Below are 27,734 nucleotides of genomic sequence, written 5' to 3' on the forward strand. Positions count from 1 at the left end.
CCCCACACATCTACATGAAGAAGATCAAACAATCCTTGACTTGATGGACTCTGACTGGAGGGAAAAGAGCTTCGACAATGTTTTCCCAATTGACATGTTTCACACTGAAAAGAAACTGAGGGAGGTATATGAGGAATGACACGACGAAGTTTTGTCACTGGAAGGTGATCCAAACGATGATGCCACAATAGAGGACTTGAGGATGATGTAACAGCAGAATAGGCCGAAATCTCTGGTTGGTGCAGGTAATACATACCACCTTTCTCATAGCCGCTACCAATCCTTCTCCCCGTCAGCAAGTCCTGAAAGGTGCATCCCATAGGATAAAAAATCACTCTACAATTCAACTCTTTTGTCATTCGACTGACGGATAATAAATTCTGTAGAAACGAAGGAGCATGAAGAACATGCGACAATTGAAGAGTAGGGGTAATAAACATGTTTCTCTGCCCTACAATTGGGGAAGAGCTACCATCAGCAAGACGTACCCCTTTTTGACCTGTCACAGGTTTTAAACTCAAAAAATTGCTCGAATTTCCGCACAAGTGACCAGAGGCTCCAGAATCAATGATCCACCTACCACCGTGACCAGATAAGCCATCACCTGCCGAGCACACAACCTCCGCAACAGAAGACTTCGAATTGGATGATCGTAAAGCAAGGAGCTCGTCATATTCAGCACTGCTAAGAGTTACATAATCATTGGAGGAATCTGCATCTGATTTAACCACTTGAGCCATAATATAAACTAATGGGCTTGATTCACACAATGCAGGAGCAACCACACGCGCATACCCACAATCAACCACGAGCCCGACTATATCAAGTTTTGACTTCACCAATGAAATCTGAGAAACACAACCTTCGACTGTTCAGATCCAAACTTCAAATATAATTTTAAAGAAACTTGACCAAAACCTACCACCTCACCCATGGATGGCTATAGGTTGCAAATCAAGATCACACATCCACCACAACTTAGCGTGTGTTACCATCACACATCCGCCACTACGACAACCAGTAGCATTACTCAACTCAGAATCCCACGTCAAAAGACAAGGATCCCACAAACTGAATATTTTTCAACACCGCAGGGAATCACGCCTGCTGATTCCAAAAAAAAAATATATTAACATGCTGCTTTCGTGTTGGATGTGAAATCAGTCAGATCTGATTCTTTCTCCCCACGCTTGCTGCTTCCACGACATGAGCACAATCGAAACTAACATGTTTCTTTCACAAAAAAAACTTACGACAGCATGGTTGGTAGGAGCTGTCAATGCAGTCTCCTTGTGGTGATACATAGCAGGTTCAAAACTCAGTGGTACGTTGAATACAAAACTGGTGAGGGTCTGCCTAACTTAGCTTTCAAAAAAAATCACGAAAAAAAATCACGACCCAGCAGGTAATCACGACAAGTGCTGAAATCACCACGAAAGCTGAATTTACGACAACTGTAAATCATGACAGTTGCTGCTGAAATCATATAGGTAGATGTTGTAACTCACGACAGCATGAAAAAAATTTTCATGACCCTGCAGAAATCACGGTAGATGCTGAAATCACGACAGATGAAGAAGGAAGATCATTTCTTCAAGGGACACGATACAAAATCACGACAGCAGCACATACAATCTGTTATAAGCTGCCAAACCCAAAAATCACGGCATGGCTCAAGGGTTACGGCTGCCAGATCTGAAGCCACACTCCCACGATGCTCCCTTAGATCTGATGACACATTTTAAAAGAAAACTGACCTGATTTGAATATAGATCAATCGTAGATTGTTCACGATCGATCACGCTCCCACGATCGACTGCTTTGATACCAAGTTGAAGGATGGATGAGAAGCACCGAACCTTGGGTAGAGAGAGAGAGAGAGAGAGAGAGAGAGAGAGAGAGAGAGAGAGAGAGAGAGAGAGAGAGAGAGAGAGAGAGAGAGACGGCTGCACAGAAAGTAAACTTCGTATCTCATTAGGGCAGCTACTCTCTATGTTAAATAGAGAGAAGCCAAAAAGAAGAAATTACATCTAAGTCCAAACTTCAAATAAAATTTCAAATAACCTCTAATTTAATAAGGCTTAAACTTAAAACCACCTATTCTCAACATCCTCTATTGCCGGAGGGCCGACAACCCCTGCCGTGCCCTTCCGCTCCCTCTGTGCCTACCGGAAGGTCGGCAGGGGACTAATGGCCCCTGCTGCACCTTCCCCCTCTTCCTAGCTTTGCCGGAAGGCCGTCAGGAGTCTGGCGGCCCCCTGCCGCACCTTCCCCCTCTTTTCTCTACGCTGTCAGGAGGCTGGAAGGAGGCCAACGGCCCCTACCATGCTCTCCCTCCCTCTTCTTCGTTGTTTTTATCAGGCAGGGGCCTCAACCCCTGCCATTTGATGTTCATCGGCAAGGGCCTTGGCCCCTGCCGTTCGTTTTATTCAGGCAGGCAGGGGCCTCGACCCCTGTTGATCGAGTTATTGTCAAGCAGGGACCGAGACCCCTAACATTCGAAGTCTGTCAGGCAGGGGCCTTGGCCCCTGCCGTTAGAATAGCTCTGTCAGGCAGGGGCCTCAGCCCCTGCTGTTCGCCATATTGTCGGGTAGGGGTCTTTGCCCTTGTCGTGCGTTAAGTTTCGTCAGGCAGGGGCCTCATCCCCTGCCATTTGAGGTTTATCAGGCAGGGGCGAGGCCCCTGTCATTTGATGTTTTATTCGATATTTTTCCTCAGACAGGGGCCTTGGCCCCTGCCACTCATCAGATTTCGTATGACAGTGGTCTCAACCCCTGCCGCTCATGCTTTCCGCTGACAGGGCAGGCCCTACTACTGTCGTTTCTGTTCTTTATACAACTATGGCATAATAGTTTTCACATTTTTGCAGATTTACGCAACAGGTCCTGCTTGTGCCCGGCGGCCTGAGTCCTACATTACCTACACTCGTAGGCACACACAACGACACAACATCTCGAGGTAGGGAAAAGTCGCACGAGAATTTTGTATAAATTAAATAAAGTATAAGGATTCTGAGATAGAATAATTGATATTTCATACATGCGTACACGTAGAGCAATATAACTTGTGATTGCCTCTTTTGTATTTCCCCGTTCTTACTTTTCTAAAATTTCATGCTTGATGTATTCTATATGGGTAGGCTCATTTCTACAGTGATTCTTATTAATGTGTTTACAGTGATTCTTATTACTGCGTTTCTGTACTTGCTCGTTGTTGTGATTGCACTGCAGATGCTTTGTTTGTTATTACATGTTGGATCTTGATGCTCCTTCAGGAAAACCTCGTAGGGTGTGCAGGTGCACATACCCTATTTCGTGCCTTTCGAAAAGGTGCGAAATTGGGTACGGCCAAAATCTCGAGAAGAGGATCTTCCTGGTGCAAGGCCCGACTTCTCGAGCACAAAATCTTGCTTTCAAAGCGACTATTCCATTTGTGCGCTGCTAGATGCAACTAAATATATCCCAAGTCGGTTACTCGAAGGAAATGATTGGAGATTTCCTGTTTCGTAGTGATTAAGGATGCCAAGTATATTACTGATTTTAGAAAATACTGTGTTGGGTTATCTTTCGAGAAACCCATAACCTATTATCGTAGTCGTACCTTTAGACATGTACGGTATATACATTACGATAAGTAGTGAGAGGTCATTGAGTACCTCGAAGTGTGCAATGAGCATTGTTGAAATAAATGAAAATAATGATGTTCGCCTCCACAGTGCAAATGGTCAAAGAGCAATGCATGTCATGTATGAACTAAATGAATTGCAAGATATTAAATGATTGCCCTCTCATCGTAGTCGTGCCTTTAGGTAGATACAACCGTACTTTTGGACAAGTACGTCACGTTGGTGTTACAATATTTGAATGATGAGGTTGTGGCAACCTCAAAGCATGCATATAGAACAATGCTGAGATCACATAAATGGTGACAATTCGCCTTCACATGCAAGATGCTCGAGTGAGTCTGGCAGACCAGAGCATGCAGAATGAGACGACGGTTAAGAAACCCCCGTCATGCCCATTCGACCTTCACGGTTCATCAAGGGAGAGGATGAATGATACAAAAACTCCGATGGACAGGTTGTTAACAATCACCCCACGAGCAAAATTCCTCAGTCATCAGAGTTAGGGAAATTAGGATTTTCATAAATTATCCTAGGTGGTAACTCCCAGGTACTGCAGAAGTTGGATGCATCCATGGGCCACGAATGCCTTTGGGGATTTACTCTCTTGGTCACTGACCGTCTTCTTAGGAGCAGACTCAGTCAACCATCCGGGTTAATGAAAAACACTTGGCATAATAAACCCCCGGATCAGTCTCGACTGTTTCTACGTTTTGCGTCTGTGCGTACCCATAAGCCAGTTAATATTAGAACTTAAAGAATATCCTGTTCTCCATAATTGTAGAGTAATTGAGATTCATGCTACTTACAATGTTGTTTGTATCTTGTGAAGAATATCTGTTTCAGGATAGTAGATCTTTGCATATGTTGCGCCTGCTAGAGTAGATTATACATTTTAATTATTGTTTGTAATGAAATAAACTGCTTATCTCATGAATGTCCTATTTTATTTTATTCTATATTGTCTATTCGTGTACCTACTAGTTTGTTATGAAACTGACCCATTTCATAGGCATGTGACGAGTAAGACATTACAGGCGGCCGATGACGCGATACAACATGACTTGATATTTTTTCTTCTTTCTGCTGACATCTTGGTTTTGAGTTTTGAGTTTTCTTTAGATTTTTGGATAGCGGGAAAAAATGCTTATTTTTGTAATAAACTGAAAATTCTATTAATAAGCTATGATTTTGTTCTGCACTTACTCTGAGTAATGGTTTCATGGATGATGATTATTTTTGTAATGAAAAGAGGCGGAAGCACCAATAGAGCAAAAGGTCACTCTTTAAGAGTGACTACTAGAGCCAAGAACACAAACACCAAATGTGCACACACAACTCACAAATATAGAAAATGACTTAAAGTCATAAGTTGGATTTATTGAAGAAAGGAAGAGAAGGGTGTAAAAACCCATACATTCAAGAGGGGAACACCTCCTCTATTTATAGAGGAGGAGAGCACAAGAAGGGACCACAAGGGGGCTCCCTTGTAGTCGTTGGGAGCCCCCAACGGTCAGAAATCTGACCGTTGGGGCCCCAACGACTACAAGAGTGGGGCCCCTTGTGGTTCAAACAAAAAGCAAAAAAGAAAAAGAAAAAAAGGAAAAAAGGAAAAAGAAAAAGAAAAAGAAAAAGAAAAAGCAAAAATATAAAAAGTACATTTTGCAGTTTTACAAGAATACCCCTATCGGGTATTTTACTAAAAGGAATATATATATATATATATATATATATATATATATACATATATGTATATATATACTTATATATATACGAATGTATATATATAAGTATATATATATATTTTAACACGCCCCCTCAAACTTTACGGGGAGAAGACCGAAAGTTTGCTAAGGAGGAACATAAATCGTGGAGTTGGGAGTGCTTTGGTGAAGAAGTGAGCTAGTTGATATTCTGAAGTAACATATGGTAATGAGATAGTCCCTCTGAGGGATTCGTCTCGAACATAATGGCAATCCATTTCGATATGCTTTGTCCGCTCATGAAAGGTGTGATTGCTGGCAATGTATATCGCACTTTTGTTATCACAGCAGAGCTTGGTAGGAGTGGAAATGAGGACGCCCATGTCAGCAAGGAGACTTTTGAGCCATACGATTTCCATAGTTGTCATCGCCATAGCTCGATACTCAGCTTCAGTAGATGATAAGGAGACCTTCTGCTGCTTCTTGCATCTTCACGAGATGAGAGATTCACCTAAAAAAATACAAAGACCCGTAATTGAGATACGATCATTGGGATTTCCTCCCCAGTCAGCATCAGTAAAAGCAGTCAATTCAAGAGATGAGGAAGAGGATAAGGAAAGTCCCATGGAGATGGTATTTTTGATATATCGCACAATTCTCATTACGGCCGCCATATGAACCGTGGTAGGTGCGTGCTGGAACTGGCTCGCTGCATGAACCACATGAGCTATGTTAGGACGGGTGATGGATAGATAGGTGAGGGATCCAATTAATTGACGGTAGGGAGTTGGATCTTCAAGAAGAACACCATCTTCAAGTCTTAGTTTCGCATTGATAACTTCAGGAGTCTCAACTTTCTTTTCATCAGATATTCTTGATTTGGTACAAATTTCAGCAGCTAACTTCATTTGAGATAAGATGTATCCACGTTCGGAATAAGCCACTTCAATTCCTAAAAAATATCGCAAATAACCAAGGTCAGACATATCAAAGGTATCTTTTAGCATAGACTTAACATCATTTACTCCCTTTTTGTCATTCCCAGTGATGATCATATCATCAACATACAGCAGAAGCATGATAATGGAGTCACCTGTCCTTTTAACAAAAAGAGCAGTGTCAGTATAACAAGAAGAAAAACCTAAATTGATTAATACATTACTAAACCTGTCATACCAAGCTTTAGGAGCTTGCTTAAGTCCATATAAAGCCTTTTTTAATTTCAAAATTTTTCCATTTAAATTCATACCTGGAGGTGGTTTCATATAAACTTCTTCATTTAAATTGCCATTCAAGAAGGCATTTTTAACATCAAGTTGAAAGATAGGCCATTTTTTAACAGAAGCTATAGCAATAAGGGCTCGAACACTAGTCATTCGAGCAACTGGGGCAAAAGTTTCATCATAGTCTACCCCATACTCTTGGGCATATCCTTTGGCAACCAACCTAGCCTTATATCTTTCTAATGAACCATCACTCTTAGTTTTTACTTTAAACACCCATCTACATTCAATGGGTTTCTTGCCATTGGGAGGATCAATGATTTCCCAAGTTTGCGCCCTTTTAAGGGCATTAAGTTCAAGTTCCATAGCTTCATTCCAATGAGCATATTGTTTGGCATCATTGTAATGAGATGGTTCGTGAAAGGAGTGAAGAACAAGAAGACATGCTCGATAATTAGGAGAAAAAAAGTCATAAGAAACAAATCTATTTGGTATCTTGGGAATGCGATTTGATCTTATTTGAGAGGTTTCTTCTATCGACTCACTTTGAGAAAATCTTTCAAGAGCACACAGAGGATTTCTTTCATTCCTTCTAGAGTAGACTTGTATTTGTCTAGACGCATTTTCTTCTAAGTTTTGATCATTATTTGGATGTTCAACAAGATCTTCATTAAGAGATTCACTAGGATCAACATGATCATCTATGATGTTTTCTTGAGGTAACAAATCAAATAAAAAGGAATAGTCAATATTCTCATTTGGTTGATGCGAAAAACCATTTTCTTCTTCGAGGAATGTGACATCTTTTGAGATATAAAGCTTATTCTTAAGAATGTCAAAACATCGATATCCTTTTTGTTTTTCGCCATATCCCAAGAAAATACATTCAATAGCCCTAGGAGAAAGTTTATCATTTTTGCGAGTTAAAACAAAGCATTTACATCCAAAAATTCTTAATCTTTTATAGTCAGGAGACATATTGTAAAGTTTTTCAAATAGAGAAAGATTTTTCAAAGAGGATGAAGGGATTCTATTGATGAGATATGTTGAGGTTAGAACCGCTTCGGCCCAAAAGGATTTTGGGATATTTTTTGAAATCAATAATGTTCTTGTAGTTTCTATTATGTGCCTATGCTTTTTTTCCGCAAGACCATTTTGTTGCGGAGTGTTGGGACAAGAACGTTGATGACAAATTCCATTTTCTTTTAAGTAATTTTGAAAATCATTAGACATATATTTACCTCCCGAATTGGTCCTAAGAATAGATAGATTTCTCAAAAAATTGATTTTTAACCATTGCATGAAATTCTTTAAAAAAGGAGAAGACTTCGGATTTGCGACTTAGGAAGTATATCCATGTAAATCTAGTGAAGTCATCAATAAAAACCACATAATACGAAAAACCTCCTTTAGACAAGATTGGGGAGGGTCCCCACACATCGGAATGAACAAGTTCAAATGGCCGAGTGGTAAAGTAACTCCTTTGAGGAAACGGAATAGCTTTAGATTTCCCAAAAATGCAATCTTTACAAGTCATGTGATTGTCTTTACAAGTACTGTTCAAAAAAGGGAAAAGAGACACTTTTACAAAATTTGGATGACCAAGTCTCTCATGCCAAATTCCAATACTTTTGTCTTTAACAAGATTGCAAGATGACTTAGATGGAAGCGTCAAAAAATCCATAAAATAGAGATCACCCCTTCTATGGCCTTGCCCAATCAGCTTCCCTGACTGGAGATCCTGCACGGTGCAATCTTTAGGTGAGAAAGAGACTTGGCATCCATGGTCGGTGATTTGAGAAACGGAAAAGAGATTTAAATTAATTTTTGGGACGACTCTTACTTTAGGAACAAAAAAGTTTTGAGATTTTTTGAAGTCAAGAGTTCCAATACTTTCAATTTTCAATGACGTTCCATCGGCCGTTGAAACATAGGAGGACATGGGTTCGGAAAAAACATTTGAAAGAGAGGTTTTATGAGATGTCATATGAAAAGAAGCACCAGAGTCTAGTATCCACATACCTGGAGGTGATGAAGAGTAGGCGATGGCGGCACCGGATGTTGAAGGAGAAGACTTGAGAAGATGTTGGAGAACTTCGGAGATATGATTAAGAGTTTCTTTGATATCTCCTTCTTTGGTACTTTCTTCCTTCTTTGGAGAACTTTCTCCAACCGCGGCAACCTTTCCTCTAAGCTTTGGACAAACCGGTCTAATATGCCACGGTTCATTACAATAGTGGCATATAATTCCCTTTCTAGGCCCATTACTATTTTTGTTAAAATGGGGAGGTCTATAAGCTTTAACATTCGATCCGGGCCTATTAACGGCCAAAACTTCATCACCCCTAATGCTCAAGCCAAGTCGAGTTTCTTATTAACATATCTCGGCAAGGGCATCTTCAATAGGTAGGGCTTTGCTTCTATGGAGAAGAGATGCCCTTACTTGTTCGAATTCCGGGCGAAGACCATGAAGGAATTGGAAAAAGTGCTCCTTTTCAATTTGTTCCCTTCTTAGTACAATATCTTGTGGAGCAACCCATTTGGGTTCAAGAAGGGCAAGCTCATCCCAAAGAGGGGTTAGAGAGCTAAAATAGTCCCGGACACTCATATCCATTTGTTTGGTGGAACAAATTTTTTCTTGACAAAAAAATTGCCGAGCAAGATCCTTTTGGGTATACATACCCTTAAGGAAAAACCAAGCCTCATTGGCCCTTCTAAATTTGGCAATATTGGCACAATTTTTAAGGTCTACATTGTTCATAAACCATGCCAAAATTTTGGCATGGTTACTTTCCCAATCCTTAATTTTGGATTGATGTTCATTAATGGCTTTGATGCGCTCATCGCCACCTAAAGCCTTTTCAACTTCATTTTCAATTTTGGTAAGAACAAGAGAGGGTTCGGGAGTAGTTCCCATAACAAAGCCCCAAAGTTTCTTACCTCTTAGATGATTTTCCATAGCGGAGGCCCACATGAGATAGTTGGACCCATTTAGCTTGAAAGAAAGCTCCACTTTAGAGTCACGTTCCATCGGCACCAAATATTCTTCCTTTCTTCAAAACTTTGAGAGGCACGCGTTCCAAGATGTCAAAGAAAAAAGCCCAATCACCAACCGAGCTCTGATACCATGTAATGAAAAGAGGCAGAAGCACCAATAGAGCAAAAGGTCACTCTTTAAGAGTGACTACTAGAGCCAAGAACACAAACACCAAATGTGCACACACACAACTCACAAATATAGAAAATGACTTAAAGTCATAAGTTGGATTTATTGAAGAAAGGAAGAGAAGGGTGTAAAAACCCATACATTCAAGAGGGGAACACCTCCTCTATTTATAGAGGAGGAGAGCACAAGAAGGGACCACAAGGGGGCTCCCTTGTAGTCGTTGGGAGCCCCCAACGGTCAGAAATCTGACCGTTGGGGCCCCAACGACTACAAGAGTGGGGCCCCTTGTGGTTCAAACAAAAAGCAAAAAAGAAAAAGAAAAAAAGGAAAAAGAAAAAGAAAAAGAAAAAGAAAAAGCAAAAATATAAAAAGTACATTTTGCAGTTTTACAAGAATACCCCTATCGGGTATTTTACTAAAAGGAATATGTATATATATACATATATGTATATATATACTTATATATATACGAATGTGTATATATATATATATATATATATATATATATATTAACAGATTTTATAGCTAACGTGCTCATAATTTGTTAACTTGTGCTCCTTTCTAAATTGCTTTCGTTGTCGATTTTAAAAGTAAAAACTCTAATCTTTGAAAGGTTTTTCATCAATGTTTTCAAAATCACGCGTTACAATCGGGCTCCGTCGTAGCGCATCACTTGCGGTGAACACACTGCAACCTTGCTCATTTCTCACTATGACCGAGTTTCGCTGAAGCGCGTCGCGTGCAGGGAATGCCTTAGCATGAAATAAAATTCTCTTAGGACTCATTTTCAAAGGATATGGCTAGAGTTCTACGGTCGTTTAACACTGATGCCAACCCTCCTTTATCCAGGCTTGGGATTGCACTAGTCGGGTCGAAAACCCCCTAATCTGCAGCTATTGTTAAAATACTGGAGCTAAATAGGTTTAGCTGCAGCGGAGAGCCTGCTTTCGTATTATTTAGATTTGTTATTAGTAATATTCCATAAATAGTGATAATCCAAGTATATCGGAGCTCTTTTAAGTACTTTATTTGACATAAAGGCTTCCTCAGGGCAGCGAGTATGCTAGTTGAAAAGGACCACTGTTTTTTGAGGTAATCTTGACTCCAGTCTGGATGGACTTTGCTCCATTACTCAGCTGGAAAATAGCCCTTGATAGTTTAATGCACTAAACTGGTGGTAAATCTATTTGCTGGCACTTGTTTAAGCAGGTTAATCTGCCTGCTATGTTTTATGAAGTTTTTCCAAGGTTGGATGTTCTGGTATCATTTTTCAAGTATGGAAATCTTTGTTCAGACATGACATATCTGGACCCAGATACCCATATCCATTCCTGTTTATGATTGGCATTGTATATTGTTCTGTTTTAATATTTTTGTTGATTCCTTGTTTGTGTACATTAATGATTGAGATATTTCTGTAATCTCTCTTGTAATAAAAAGAAGCATAAATACAAAACAATATCACACAGCTTCTTTCATTGGCAATATGCTCTCTTTCAGCCCTAAGGCTGCTGTGTCTTCTATTCCTCTTGCTCAAGTATTTTGGTGCTCCCTTCCAGCCCTAAGGCTGGTGGATCTTCTATTACTCGTGCTCTCAAGTATTTTGGTGCCAATCTTTCAATCTTTACAAATCTTGGGGCTGTGGGGGGAGGGGAGGGGGTTGGGATTAGCAAAATATCATACCCTAAATTATATCATTTTAGCTTTGTCTGGGGAAGATCCTCTAAAATAAATGAGATTACTCAAGTAATTGTCTTTGATTAGCTGCAGCATCATATCCTAAATATTATAAATACAGAAGCAGGGGTAATGGGTGCCAAAATTTTGACTCCCTAGCACAAGCTAGGTTACCTTTTCATTATGCAGTGAATAGATGCCACCATTGTGGTTTTCCCTTGTACAGCCTCTCATTTATTTCCAGGTATATAAACCGCCATGCTGATAGAAGCCACCTTTTCCACACATATTTCCATTTAGTACTTCTAACAATCTTTTATTTTGGCTTTCTAAATCTTATTTGTGTCTATCGTTAATATCTCATGTGTGACAACCGAGGTAATCTATCTTGTTTATGTCGTTAATGAATATTGAAGTTTGTCTGTCTTGAACCGGCTGCACCTGTGTCCTTTTAGAGGGTGTAATTGCATACTGTTGCTCAATAAATAGCTCGTAAATTCTCTTTTTGCTGCACCCAATCTATGAGATCAGAGCCAAGGAGACATGTACTATATAGGACTTTGGAGGTAAACAATTTCCATAAATCTGGGGATGGGCATCATGGATAAGTGGTTGATCACTTGATTTTAGTATTCTTAACGATTGATTGGGTACATGACCCCATTGTTTTCTGAGCATCATAATATTTCTTTTTTAATGTTTATGTTGTAGATTATTTATCTTGTAATGTCTGTCTCTACCTATGTTCCATACAATTTTCAGTATAGAAGTCACTGGTTCTAACTTTTTCAAAAATTTTCAGCTTCGTGTATATCTTCGAAGTTATGCACTTGAACAAATGGTGCAAGCTGCAAGTTCATCTGCTGGATTGCGAACTCTCAAGAGGGTGGAACAGACTCTTCAAGATTTAGGGGTGCGTTTTACTTAATTAAAACATCTGTTAGGTTGTTTGCTGTGTTTGAATTTGGCATTTTTATGAGGTGCCACACATAAATATTGATATGCCGCCTACTATTCCATATGCAAATATTATTTTTGAGAATGTAAAGATATTCAGGTGGGGCTTTTATTTTTCTCTCTTTTTCTTTTAGACACTTTGCAATGTGGTATTGGAAAACAAATCACATGCCATTCACAATATGTTCAGGTCTCCAGAGATTATGTGATCTTGGCACCTTTTCATCATTGTGTGATTGTTGTCATGCTTGCCATGATACTGTAATGTAACTTAATAGGAGTACTGCTTCATGCTAATAATGTGACACTGAACAGAATGCATGCAATGCTTGGTGCTTGTATAGTATTTTTAAGTTTAGTTGTGATAGATTCATATCATGTGTTTGCCACTAGACTATTTGCACAAATATCATGAATTGGTAAACCTATTGCAGTGCTGATCTTGGTTTATCCTCTTACATCATGTCATGCTTTCTATGGAAATAAAATAAAATAAAATAAAAAACTTGATCGAAATGAATAATTTAGGTATAGCCATCAATAAACTAGGTCATCCAAGTGTTTTTTATGGCTTGTTTTCGCCAATTAAAGCCATAACATCAACTTGGTTTCTGCTAGTGAACTCTTTGAAATTTCAGGCTCTATCTTACGTTTGTTTTTGCTACTCTTTTAAGGTTTCTGTTTTTTCTTACAGTTACTATCACTATGAGAATTGCTGGTGAGTAATATTACACTGCTTTTTCTTTCATTTTTCTGACTTGAACAAAAATGTTTCCTTTTGTTTATGTAGAAGACCTAAATGGATGGTAGAGATGTTGAAAGAAGTGCTAAGAAGGAAGGCTTTAAGCCCTCCTTTTGTTCTGATGAATGAAAAGTGAAACCATTTGAGCCCTTGAAAGAAGTGCTTAAAAGGAAGGCTTCCAAAATTTTGATGTTTACTGAAAATATTGTATTGTCCTGGTTGTTTTCTTGGATGATTGTTTTGTTGTTGGTACATTTTATTAATATCAACTTTGATAGCAGTGCCATGTTGAAGTTTGCTTCAAGTAGGGCTGTCAATTGTTGGATCAGGGCTCGGTAAGGTTCAATTCAACCCTAATCAGCCCATTTTAGTAGTAACCGGGTTTGAGTTTGGGTTGGATAGTTGTTGGGCCAGACATGAAAAGCCTTTTACCCCACCAAATATATATATATATATATATATATATATATATATATATATATATATATATATATATTTCAAACATTCAAACCTGAATTACCAGACAGGCAAGTCGAGTCTCATTAAGAATTCGGTTAAGAACGGTACTTGTGGTTTTCTTTTCACTTCATTACCAAAAACATGTTGGTGCAGTGGTTGTGTCATTTCTTTCAAATAAGAGAGCAAATCGCATGCCTCATTATTTTTTTTCTAGTATCTGCATGTACTTACCTTGTATGCATATCCAGATTGGGTATCTGGCCTGGTCATTATTTTTCTGGGTTGTATTTCGGACCCGATTTCGTAATGCCATTTTCAAATCCAAACCCGTGCTCTGTCGGCTTTGAAAATATAGCCTCATAACTGGACATATTTTTAGTTGGTTCATATTTGTGACCACACTCTAAATCTGTATCCAGGATGCTCATGTACCTGGCCTTAGATCTGTCTCATTTGTCTGCCCTAGCTTCAAGCCTTGGTCGTGCAACTTAGATTGGTCTTCTAGAGCATAAGCATTGCCATGTTTTTGTTTAGCTTATTATGAGATTACATATAATGGTTCTAAGTTCTTATTTTGGTACATGCTTCTTGTGGTGCTCGTATTATCAATTGTCTGCCCATGGATTTGGAATAAGTATTCAGTAATTAACTTGCTGCCTATGTTTTCTTCTTTTGATAGGATTTTGAAACTACTGTTTAAATCCAGAATAAGTAATTCTTTAGAATCAATAAGTAGAATTATTCATAAAAAAATTCTTGCACTTTTGTTTTCAATCAAACAAATTGGTGATTTTCTAGCATGAATGCTAGAAACTACCTGCACAGCCTGTGCTTTTTAATTTCTTGATTCATATTGCTTGATAAAACATTGTTTCCTATAATCAACACTTGAGTGCTTTCCCATTCATTTTCTGTTTCATTAATCTCTTGCTTCTGGTTCTATATCATCATGTATGTCCTTTTGTGCTTTGTAAGTTGATTCTTCCTTGACGTGATACTGTTGAATACCTCCTTGTTTCTCTTCCATCCACCATTAATGATCCTTCGGATCTATCGTACATTCTTTTTGTCTATGCTGCAGTCACTTGAAAAAATAATGTATGATTTCTGAACTTGTAAATGATCTTTGGCACTAAATGTGGAAAACCTGTAGGTTTGCTGTAACAATTTCCCTTTGTGACAATTTTGGACATGTATACTGTATATGCTTGTATCCATTGCTGCAGATGCATGCATTTGTGAGCATATGAGTGGCTTAATACTCTTTTCATTTTTGATGTGAAAGTAGTTCCTTTATTATATTCTGAAGAAACATTTCCTTGTACCTGCTAACCGATCCAGTTTTGCTTCAAAATCTCCCCTTGTGCTTGCTATTTCTTGAAAACATAGTTGTGTTCATATTATGCTTGGGTTGCTTACTTTCTATCAAACAATGCACACAAGTTTGCAACCCTCAATCTTATTTTACTCTGGCAAATATGTTTCTTGTTGCTATGACTAAGTTTTGCCAGGGCTGTCATCTTGCCCTAGGGTTTAAAAATATCCACCAATTATGTCCAAGTATGCAGTTACATTGTTGATTTTAACCTTGTCGTGTGCCTTATTTTTTTTATGTAGGTTAATATTAAACCAAAAGTTCCTACAAAATCCATTTGTGCCGAACACCTAGAATTGAAGAAGGAAATTCTGATGCTCCTCAACCTTCAGAAGCAGGTCGGTTTTTTAAGTCTTAACTTTAGCATCCTTCTGCACATGATTTCACGTGACAGACTTGTTTTATTTTGTTTTATTTAATTTTCTGATATTGCATGTTGGAGTCCTAAAATGCTGTACTTTTAACTAGGGTTCTGTACTGGATTTGCATATTTAGTAATGTTTTCCATGTATTGGGCCTCTAAAATATACAGACTCTATGTCTCTTATTTAAACTCTCACCTTTTATTCATGTCTGTCTTGGTTAAAGGTGCAAATGGGCTGGTTAGACATGGCCAAGGTCTCACAAAGCCTGGCTCATTATATAAGTTGATGAAAAACTAGGCCTGTTCCTATGGCAAATAGTTGGGCCTAGAATTGGATGCACCTGTGAGGTCCGTTATGCTAAGTGGAACAGTCTTTCTTGTAGCCTAAGAATAGGTTCAGGCCTGGTCAAATTATTTTGCACACCTGAAACATTAAGTTCTCTGCCTATAGCCTACTGGGCCTAAATATTGGACCCTAACCCAGCAATTCTGGGTGGATGTAATTTATTTGCATGTATAGTTGATCCATTAAAAAATGTTGTATCATTATGAGGCTTATCATTCTTAGTCCTGTTAACTGTTAAGGAACTTGTTTGGACTCATTCTTACTTTCTTAGTATGTTGTAGCACTTGTTTGTGCTTGTTCTTAGTATATTGTAGCACCTGTTTGCACTCATTCTTGGTATTGTGTGGCACTTGTTTGGAATCATCAACTTCGTGGCACTTCTGAATGTCCTGTGAATCCAAAATTGCTTTCATATAGAGGGAGACCATCTAGCATTTACTGATGATAGTTCCAAAGATATCTAATCTAATAAAAAATGTTAAAAATATGATGGTAATGCCATGCAAGAGATACAAATGTCCATGTAGAGAAAGCCTAACCCATGAATTAGTAAAAAAGCAACAATGAATAATTGCGACTTAAGAAGGATGAATGCTTAAACAAAATCCATTAAATTAAAACCCTTTACCTCCATTGGACCTTTACATTCCCCCGTTAATTCTCTCTCATTTGCATCAATCAGAAAGAGAACAAGAAGTGAAATTGAACCCTAAAAGTGCTCTGGAGAACTCATGCAATCCCTAATTTGGTGGTTTAGATTAGAGAAAGCCAAGACTCCAATTCAGAAACTAATATATCTAAAAAAGACAAGAATTGAAAAACCAATTTCATAACCCCTAATCTTGGTTGGTTTGAACTATAGAAAGCACATATTCCAGTAAAAACAAAAAATATGAAAATCTGATATCAAATTCTAGCAAACTTGACTAAAAGAAAGCCACCACTCCAATTCCGGAGAAATAGATCACAAATGACATAAAAAGAGAAGACAGAGAATGTAAAAATCATCATCATAAACCCCGCACCAACTTCCATAAGAGAAACCTGAGACTTCGGTTCAAATCAAATGGATTCAAGTAGGAAGAAGAAAAGAAAAACAGGGTGATAAAAAATCCAATTCAGTCAGCAACTTTGAACCACAGAAAGCCGATGAGAGATTGAGAGAGAGGTTGGAATGGGGTTCCCATGTTTTTAGGATAAATGATTCTGGAAAATTTTCCAATTGGTGTAAGTCCAACTATTTGTTGGAGTCAATTTTCCATGGTTTTTTAAGTTATCCGAATTTTATTATCTAATTTCAATAACCAAACATCAAAGAAATTTCCTGAACATTAATTTTCTTATATCTTGTTTATCCAGATACTTTGGTTTATCCAAACAGGGCCTAGGTTTTTCTCTAGTGCAAAAGTCTAGCTGTACTAAAACATCTTTAAGGAGCTTATTGATGGTTGACTGTTTCCAAACAGTTGTTTCTTTTTCATTTTTATTTGGTGTATGCATGGAAGTAAAAGTTCCAGTTCGAAAACAACTGTAGTTGTATATGACTATAACAGCTGGGTGTGTAGAAGTCTTACTTGGGTGTGAAACAAATCTACTGCACCAAATATTGCTGGGAAAGACCTTTGGAGAACATGACAATGACCTTCAGCGGAACAGTGCAACTCTTCCTGAACTTACTGTAGCTTGTGACCAACATCCACCCATAGTCCTTCCTGCATAAAGACATGATGTTGACTTTGTCAGCATTTAGCAAACTAGTGCTTCAAAGGATATTTACCAAGCTGTCATGTACTTGGTGGCAGGCTTTATTGGTAGAGGGTGTAGAAGTTCTCTCCATTTGTTTGTTTCCTTATCAAAATGAAAATATTTACCATGAATTCATGCATCCAATACGAGACCAGGATTGGTACAATGCTAATAAATGTTTAAGGCTCAAATTCATTTATTAGCTAAGGGTTTTAGACTTTGCTATCTGTATATCATGAACAAAATTAAGGTACATTGGATTCAACGATTTAAATTGGCTGCCAATGATCATGTATTATTATTATAGTTATTTTGATAAGCAGTAGGTGGGTTTTGCCTATACATGGTGTACATCAATAATCAAGAAAAGTGGGGTGAGAACCTCAACAGTGGGAAGAATTAAAAAAAAAAACCTTACAAGAGCACCTTCTCTTCTGTTTTTCCTTTTTTTAATCTAACAAAATGATGCATGAAATTGATCCAGACCTAATTTGTTATGCAATACATTCATCACGCGAGGTGGCTGGGGCTTCCTAGGGCAGGAGGGTGTTCCAGCAATCTCATGAACAATGAGAATGATCCTAAGGATATTCCTGGAGGTGGCTGGGTGGTGTTAACATATGTGAGCCAATAGGCTAGCTTTTTTTAGAAGATGCATAGGGATAATCTGGCTTCTGATTCTAGAAAGCCATCTGTCACCATTTTGAGTTATGATAAATCTTTTGAGTTGAACAATAATCCACCTAACCTGGAGATGGTTGATGGGAAGATGATCATATATCTCCACCAGAAGTCCTTTAGGAAACTGGGAACAAAACTATGGAATTCTCCTTGGTTTATAGGTGGAACCTACAATCTACAAAAGGAGTTTCTATTTGGTGGAACTGACTACAAATTGAAATAATATCAATTTCATTATATGCTCTTTCCTTGGAGAAGAGTTCATGGCTAGATTTTCCTCTAAAGTCTTCACAGGGTTACCGGAAATGCGATAAGTGGGTTGGAAACACATTTCCCGAGAAACCGTTTCCGAAATGTTTGGGAAATGCCAAAAAATCATGGGAAACGCTATAGAAAATGTGTTTCCCACGCTATAGGAAACATGTTTCCCACACTATGGGAAACACGTTTCCCACACTATTGGCAACTAGGGTGGGCATTAGGCCGAGTGTAATGTCCAAGCTCGACCCGAACCGGGCTTTTGGCCCGGGCTGGGCCGTGGGCTGAATGGGCTGGCCCGCGGCCTGGCTCGGCCCGTGTGTATATATATATTATATATTATATATATAACATAATATACATTATAATACATTATATATATTATATATGATATAAGAGTTTTTTCCAAGCGCATGTGAAACGGGAAACGATTGGGAAGGCATGGAAATCGTTTAAGAAAAAATAATGTAATAAATTAATGAAACAAAAAAAATGAAAAACATGTATCCCACGAAAGGGAAATGTTTGGGAAACATGTTTCCCATATTTGGGAAACGTGTTGCCAGTAGGGGTGGGCATCGGGCCGGTCCAGCCCAACTCAGTTTGAGCTGGCCCATTTGGAAAACCCTGACCCACAGCCCACCCATTAGGCCCATGGGTCTAATCGAGTCAGGTCGGGCCTATTGGCAACCTTGGCCTAGCATATATGACGAGTAGAGGACCACGAGTGGTAGCAGGGTGAATGCTTTTAACGGGGAGAGAGAGAGAGTTGAAAAGGTTGTTAATTAGTGTAAGAAAGTGAAAAAACACCACAAAGATATCTCTCAACAAGCTCTCACAAATGCACCATAAGAACCACTAAGGTTCACAAAGAGAACTCTCAAATATAAACTACCCGAAAAGGGTATAAAAACATAAAATAAATGACTTTAATGAATAGGGATAAAATCCCATACAAGTATACAAGGGGGAATAGGGGGGATATATATAGGGAAGAGGAAAGGAGCCTCAAGGGAGTCATTGGACTCCCAACGACTCTATTAGAGCCTTTGGGAGTCCAACGACTCCATTTGGGGCAACACCTTTTTGACTTGGTCAAAAAGGTTCCAAAAAAGAGGATTTAAGTTAGTTCTAGTTGGGTTTAAACTAGAACTAATCAATCTAAAAACTAACTAGAAAAAAAAGAAAAATATTATAAGGAAATACATGAGCTGCCTATGAGATTACATATGAGATATGAGATTTCATATTTTAACACTCCCCCTCAAACTTACGGTTGGATAACCAAAAGTTTGCCTAAGAGAAAGTGAAATCTAGGAGCAGTGAGAGGCTTGGTGAATAAATCAGCCAACTGAAATTCTGAAGCAACATATGGAAGATTGATTGTGTCACACAAAAATTCCTCTCGAACATAATGACAGTCCATTTCTATATGCTTGGTGCGTTTGTGGAATGTCTGATTGCTTGCAATATAGATAGAACTCTTGTTGTCACAACACAGATTTGAAGCTTTTAAAATTTCAACTCCTATATCAGAAAGGAGACGTCGAAGCCAAACTAATTCCATAGTGATTGTGACCATTGCCTTATATTCAACTTCTATTGATGAGAGGGAGAACTTTTGTTGCTTCTTGCATCACTATGACACCAAGGATTCTCTCAAGAAGACACAGAAACCTGTAGTTGAGTGGCGGTCTTTTGGATCACCACCCCAATCTACATCAGTATAGGCAAGCAATTCTAAATTAGAAGAAGCAGATAAAAATAAACCTCGAGAAATAGAATTTTTAATGTATCTAATAATGCATAATACTGCGCCCATATGAACAAAAGTTGGGGCATGCTGAAATTGACTGGCTGTATGAACAACATGTGCAATGTCAGGTCTTGTGATAGATAGGTACGATAGAGCCCCGACAAGTTGTCTATATGGAGTTGGATTCTCGAGTAGTTCTCCATCATCAATCTTCATCTTGACATTCACAATTTCAGGAGTATCAATGTGTCTTTCATCTGAAATACCTGACCTGTCAACAATATCCAATGCAAACTTAGATTGAGTTAGCAAGTATCCCCTAGGTGAGTATGCAACTTCTATACCAAGAAAGTATTTCAAGAAACCCAAATCACTCATTTCAAAATGTGTTTTGAGAATTTTTTTAATGTCATATACTCCTTGTTTATCACTTCCGGTGATGATCATGTCGTCAACATAGAGTAGAAGGATAATAATACTGCATTAGAATTCTTAACAAATAAAGCTGTGTCAGTAAGACAAAAATGAAAACCAAAATCAAACATAACCTTACTAAACCTGTCATACCAAGCTTTTGAAGCTTGTTTGAGACCATACAAGGCCTTGTTTAGAGGGAAAATTTTCTCTTTAGGGACATTCATTCCTGGTGGTGGGTCCATATATACTTCTTTAGCTAAATTTTCATTAAAAAAAGCATTTTTGACATCCATTTGAAAAATATGCCATCCTTTTATTGATGCAATCACTATTAAAATTCTAACAATGGTCATTCTAGCTACTAGAGCAAAGGTCTCTTCATAGTCTATTCCATACTCTTGGGACTAGGCTTTTGCCACCAATCGGGCCTTGAATATTTCAAAAGTGCCATCACTCTTAGTTTTTACCTTGTACACCCAGCGACACCCAATAGGTTTTTTCTTGTTTGGAGGATGGTCTTGAATGAACCAAGTATTTGCTTTTTCTAAGGTTTCTAATTCGACTTCCATAGCCTTGACCCATTCAGGTTTATTCTTTGCTATCTCATAACTAGAAGGTTCTTCATAAGAATGAATTAAGGCAATAAAAACCTGATATTTTGGTGAAAAGGACTCGTATGATACAAATTTTTCAGGAGCCCTCGAAATCCTAGTAGATTTTCTAGATGAAGTCCTAGATTCTTGTTCCCTTGTGTATTTATCCAGAGCGCACTGTCTTTCTAGGTTTTCTCGTCTAGAGTATTGAATGCAATCCTGACTGTTGCTAATAGGATCAGAACCAGTCACATCGGTCTGATCATCCAGATCAATTTCTCTTTCACTATCTCTTGGGACTAGATCCAACAAGAAAAAATATTCATCTATTTTAGTAGAGTTTTGTTTTAAGAAAAACTTTCATTTTCTAGAAAGGATACATTCTTTGAGACATATAACTTATTATTTTTAGGATCAAAACACCTGTATCCTTTTTGATGATTTGCATATCCTAAAAATGCACATGGGATAGCTTGGGGAGAGAATTTATCATTTCTATCTGTAAAAACAAAGCATTTGCACCCAAATACCCTCAATATAGAATAATCAGGAGCTTGTTTGAAAAGCTTTTCAGTGGGAGAAATATTGTTAATCGAGGATGAGGGCATTCTGTTGATAAGATAAACCGCAGTCAAAATGGCTTCAGCCCAAAAAATCTTAGGGACTTGATGTGTGATGAGTAATGTTCTAGTTGTCTCTATAATATGTCTATGTTTTCTCTCAGCTAACCCATTTTGTTGCGGGGTATAGAGACATGATTTTTGGTGTGAAATTCCATGAGTTCAAATATTCTTTAAATTCAGTAGACAAAAATTCTCTGCTTGAATCAGTGCGAAACATAGAAATATCATTTTTAAATTGATTTTTGACCATATTATGAAATATTTGAAAAAATAAGAACACTTCAAACTTGTGTTTGAGAAAGTAAATCCAGGTATACCGTGTAAAGTACAACAACAACAACAACTACGCCTTTATCCCAAAACAATTGGGGTCGGCGATATGAACCAAAAAAGAAAATCATTCTGGGTCTTCCACATGAATCCTTCTCCTCCAATCATTTCTATCCAATGCCATGTTCTCGGTGAGGTTCAAAGCATTCATATCCTTTCCTATCATCTCCATCCATGTCTTTCGAGGCCTACCCCGACCTTTTTTAACTAATATATTTTCCCATTTCTCCATCCTTCTAACTAGAGCATCATTAGGCCTTCGCTGAATATGTCCAAACCACCGTAAACGATTCTCTCTCATCTTATTTTCAATGGGTGCAATGCCTACCTTCTTACGTATCTCCTCGTTCTAAATCTTATCTTTTATTGTATTTCCACACATCCATCTAAGCATACACATCTCAGCTACACTCATTTTTTGAATATGATGTCTCTTGGCAGCCCAACATTCCGTACCATATACTAAAGCGGGCCTAATAGTCGTCCTATAAAACTTTCTCTTCAACCACAATGGCATTCTACGATCGCACAACACTCCAGCCACACTTTTCCATTTCATCCACCCAACCTTTATCCTATGATTTACATCTCCATCAATTTCTCTATGCTTTTGAATGACAAATCCCAAATATTTGAAACAATCATCCACCGGTATTTCTTGCTTACCAAGCTTCACTACCCTCCCATCACTACTTCGTTGCTTACTAAATCGACATTTCATATATTCTGTCTTACTCTTGCTCAACTTAAAACCTCTATCTTCCAATGTCTGTCTCAGGTATACCGTGTAAAGTCATCTACAAAAATTACATAATATAGAAAGCCGCATTTTGATATAACCGGTGCAGGACCCCAAACATCAGAATGTATTAATTCGGGTGGTCAAGTAGAAACAAAAGTTCTTTCTTGAAATGGTAGACGTTTCATTTTTTCAAGAATACATTTTTCACAAGTAAAAGTTTCAAAATTACAATTTTTTTTCATGTTTGGAAAATACTGAAGTTTGGATATACAGGGATGTCCAAATCTTTGGTGTAAAAGATCCAAGCCCAATTTTTGAACATTGCAGCATAATATTTTCTTGGGTAATTCCAAAAAGTCCATGTAATACAGTCCTCCTTCTCTATGGTCTTCCCCAATCAGCTTTCCTGACTGGTGATCCTGTACTTGACAATCATGAGAAGAGAAGGAAACATTACGCCCATGATCAGTTAATTGAGAGACATATAAGAGGTTTAGATTACGCTTAGGGATATATCTAATTTTTGGAACACAAAAGGCTTTTGAGTTTTGAGAGCTATTTTCAAAATTTCCTGTTCCTTTTATCTCAAGGGATGATCCATCCGCAGTCAAAACATTCGATCCACTTGAGATATAACAATGTGACAGTAATTTTAAATTTGGTGTCATGTGAAAGGAAGCACCAGAGTCAAGAAGCCATTGGGGTTTACCTGGATCGGAGATGCCAACAGAAGAAACAACAGCTCCAGCAGAGGAATAAGTTCCTTTAAGAAGAGGTTGTAGGGCCTCCACCAGCTGAGTCAGGGACATGTTTCCAATGGGTGGGTACCTCATTGGATTCTTTCGTTGATTCCAGAGTAGCTACCTTCTTCTCATAAGTTTTCTTTAACTTTGGACAGTAAGTTTTAACGTGTCCCGGTTCATGACAGTAATAACAAATAATCTTTCTTCTTTCAAAATTGCTTCCTTGCCTTTCATTATTCGTCTTTCCAATATATGGTGGTTTGTATATGCGAATGTGATACAACTAGAACTGTGTCATCATCACTCTTGGCGACTCGTTTCTTGAGTCTATTTTTTTCCATACTTAGTTCCTCAATTGTATCTTTAATAGAGAAAACCTTTCCCCGATATAGAAGAGCGGACTTGGTGGTTTCAAATTCGGGTCTCAATCCATTGATAAATTGAAAGAAATGCTCCACATTTATTTAATTTTGGCGAAGCTCAATATCTTGTGGGCAATGCCACTTTGGTTCAAGAAGGGCCAACTCTTCCCATAGCTCGGATAAGCTATTATAGTATTTCCTAATACTCTTCTTTCCTTGAACCATATTCCGAACCTTTTCTTGCATATTACAAATGTGAGCAATATCTTTAAGAGAATACATTCTCTTAAGATACTCCCATGCATCATTGGCGTGTTCAAATTTTGCGACACTTGAACACTTCTTTATATCCACACTAGAGATAAGCCAATACATGATCTTGGCGTGACCCATTCTTCATTCTTTTCAATTTTTCTCATACGTGGAAATAGCCTTAATTTTTTCCATCTCCGAAAGAGGTACTTCTTTTCCTCCTTCTTTAGTGAGAGTTAGTTGAGGTTCCTCATCGGTTTCATCAACTAAGCCCCATAGACCTTTTCCCCATATGAGATGCTTCATGATAGAAGCCCATGTAACATAATCTGAATCGTTGAGTTTTATGGGCTTAACGGTGACATTATCATTGTCATCCATTTTACAATCTTGAGAAAGAGAGGGGAAGAAGAAAAACAAGAAAGGGAATATTTTTACCACAAGGAGCACGAATGGGTAGCCTTCCAAACTTTTCACGGCCACACACAATCAATTCTTCAAAGAGATCTCACTTTCTTGAAAAACCTTAAGTGACATGCTTCCCAATGCACGCCCACCAACCTTGCTCCACTGAGGTTCACAAAGAGAACTCTCAAATATAAACTACTGGAAAAGGGTATAAAAACATAAAATAAATGACTTTAATGAATAGGGATAAAATCCCATACAAGAAGAAGTATACAAGGGGGAATAGTGAGAATATATATAGGGAAGAGGAGAGGAGCCTCAAGGGAGTCATTGGACTCCCAACGGCTCCCTTTGGGGCAGCACCTTTTTGACCTGGTCAAAAAGACCTTTTTGACTAGTCAAAAAGGTTCCAAAAAAGCGGATTTAAGTTAGTTCTAGTTTGGGTTTAAACTAGAACTAATCAAACTAAAAACTAACTAGAAAAAAAAGAAAAAATATTACTAGGAAATACATGAGCCACCTATGAGATTACATATGAGATATGATATTTCATATTTTAACAATTAGTTCTTGTTTGGGCTAGGATTTATCGGCTTCCTCCTGGGGCCGGTGCAGAACAGATTATAGAAAGTCTAACGACAAACTGGTGTTCATGGTTGATAAACCAATGCATATGGATAGACTACACAGATTTTTGTGTTTATGTTTGTATTTTCTCCTTTCCATTCAATTTCCGATCTATTCATACATGTTTGTATTCTTCCATGTACCAGCTTCAGTATAAGGAGGCTGAAGCTTCAGCTTCTCGTGACAGCCAGTATGGTGACTTAGGCCCAACACCAAGCACTCCTAAGGTAGTAGAACATAGTAAATGGTTCTCAAATTCGTTTCATGCAGGTTGTGTGAATCCTTTTTTAACATTTCAAATTTGTGCAACAGCGTTCCCATCGTGGAGGTGATCAACCATTTCAGCAAGACTCTGTTGGGTTTACAGGTAAACTGATCAGCTTACACTGCAACTGATTGGTTTACGTTACACTACTACCTGTGTGTTTTTCCTACAGTAAGTTCATTTCGTATTTATGTGATTGTTGTTTGCATTTCCTATTTTTAGGTGAAAGAGTCAGTAAAAGAGAGCATAAACGGAAGGTATCTCATTAGCAACCGATGCATTTTTTCTCCATCCTTTTTGTGGTGACTTGAATTCAGTCTTATTTGAGTGTTTGTTTCTGCTGTATTAAGGCTCTTGGAAGGTATTCTGATGGTCCACCTTCACCCCCTCAGACAAAGAGGGCTCGCAAGTTGAAGGCATCTGATGGGTGATTTAAGAGGTGCACATTGACTCTATAATACATGCCATCCTAATACGTTATCTAATTTTGTATTTTTGTTGCTTGATACATTCCATGATGTCATATGCCCTACTTGATAACATTAGTTCCAATCTTTGTTCTTAGGCTATTCCTAGTCTTTTCATCTTGGAATGTACTTGTAAATTTTTTGAAGTGCAGAAGCTTTCAGCAGGCACTATTACTTCCAGGTCTGGCTGATAAACCAGACAAAGTGATGATCCCTTGCACAATCTCAAAACAATCTCTTGAAAAGTTTGCTGTCCAAGGACAGCACTCACCTGGTTGGGTCACTTCCCGTGGTTGGCTGTATGATATATCACAAGGATTCGCGGAGGACGATGCTTGCTGCCACACAAAGTAGTCCAGTGGCTCCTACCCATGAAAATGCCTAATTTGTATCATGTTTCTGAGAATTGCATGTTAAGATTGTGAATGTTATCATGCATCATTGAAGGCCTTTTGTAATGTTTGATGTGTAATAGAGTTATCACTGAACAAAAAGCAGTATTTTCTGAAAATTCTCTCTGCGGTAGTGTGTTTTTCTTGATTGGTTAGAGAAAGTTTGATTATGGCATTTTGTTGCCTGTTGTATTTCAAGTTCTTGCGAACATGACAAAATTCTGTTAGAGGGCGTTTGATGGGGCATGGTGAAACAGTCAGCAAGGACTTTTGCATGCCAAATCACGTGGACTCCACTGCGCCCATCAAACGCTAAAAAATTCTATCCTGCTAAAATGGGACGCAACAGTCCATTGCAACCCATTTTGTCCTGGACACACTCGTCTAGGATAAGTGTGCAGCCATCAAATATAGTGATATTTTGTATTCCATGTATCTCCATGCGTTATCCAGTTGCTAAGAACTAGTTGAACGCCAAGCTGCATTCAGGTACCTTTGGTTCGTATGCACATCACTCTCTCCCATCCTCTCAAACGTCGTTCCACGTGCATGTTTTAGCCTAAACATTTTTTTTATAACCTTAAGAAACCGCACCCATCCCTAAGACTTGGTCATGCTGGCCCAGCCTGCCATACATACGGTTGTTGTGCTGGCAGCGTAGAACTTCGAGGCGAGGACCCTGCTGTATCATAAACTTAAGATTGGAGATTGTAACCACACTATGATGAGATTGATATTCCATCACTCCTATAAACAATCTGTCCAAACTCGGCATCACCAAGGACTCTGCAGGCACTAGGTACTGCTTCCCATACTGTATATTGTAACATCAGGCTCCTCAGACATGCTATGGATGACATCATATTGCTTCTTGCTACATACCGACTTGATGATAGAGATCAACCATGCATGTAATGCTTAACATCAAGCATGGCACTGTGCACCTTATCAGATCAAGGCACTTGGTTCCCTCTGCCACTAGAGCTGCATGGCTGCACGCTGAAAACAATCCTCTTGGCAAGTATGTTGCAAATCAGACTATGGACACATAGCTCACAATTGCCTACCGAGCAAGAGCCACAGCTTCAGCCATAGGAAAACACATGCGTGAGGTGCAGGGCACATGTGCGTGGTGCACAAGTGCTGGGCACACACGCGCGTGATCAGCCGGCTGATTGCTGGAGTCTGCTGAGCCAAGCAGAGATCAGCTGCGCATGTGTGTGCTCAGCACTTGTGCACCACGCACGCTGATTGCTCAGAAATCACTGCTGGAGTCTGCAAAAGGCCTCAGACGCATCGCCTGAGCTTTCCAAAGCTCATGACATACAATGGACAAACACACTTGCTCTGTGGTTCCTATGATGTGATTGACCCAGCTGAAGTGAATCTCATATAGGACGAGCCTTATTGCGATCTACTTGCTACTTTAATTGCCTCC

At 38.6% G+C, this 27,734-nt stretch overlaps 1 protein-coding gene across 4 annotated transcripts in view; it reads left to right on the forward strand.

Moving 5' to 3' along the window:
• LOC149826783 (SWR1-complex protein 4-like) overlaps nt 1-26,415 on the forward strand; it is a 109,461-nt gene extending 83,046 nt beyond the window's left edge. The window contains exons 11-17 of one of the 4 annotated variants that reach the window (XM_090018978.1): nt 12,194-12,304; nt 15,167-15,262; nt 25,319-25,399; nt 25,485-25,539; nt 25,660-25,694; nt 25,788-25,876; nt 26,052-26,415. In XM_090018978.1, coding sequence (XP_089875104.1) covers nt 12,194-12,304; nt 15,167-15,262; nt 25,319-25,399; nt 25,485-25,539; nt 25,660-25,694; nt 25,788-25,868 — 459 coding nt within the window. In that variant the 3' untranslated portion in view covers nt 25,869-25,876; nt 26,052-26,415. The remainder of the gene's footprint in view (nt 1-12,193; nt 12,305-15,166; nt 15,263-25,318; nt 25,400-25,484; nt 25,540-25,659; nt 25,695-25,787; nt 25,877-26,051) is intronic. The other 3 variants (XM_090018977.1, XM_090018981.1, XM_090018980.1) reach the window with 3 other exon arrangements.
• Nucleotides 26,416-27,734: the final 1,319 nt, after the last annotated feature.

This window comes from Nuphar pumila, chromosome 10, assembly GCF_984573655.1.
Source record: "Nuphar pumila chromosome 10, dmNupPumi1.hap1.1, whole genome shotgun sequence".
NCBI classification, from domain to species: Eukaryota; Viridiplantae; Streptophyta; class Magnoliopsida; order Nymphaeales; family Nymphaeaceae; genus Nuphar; species Nuphar pumila.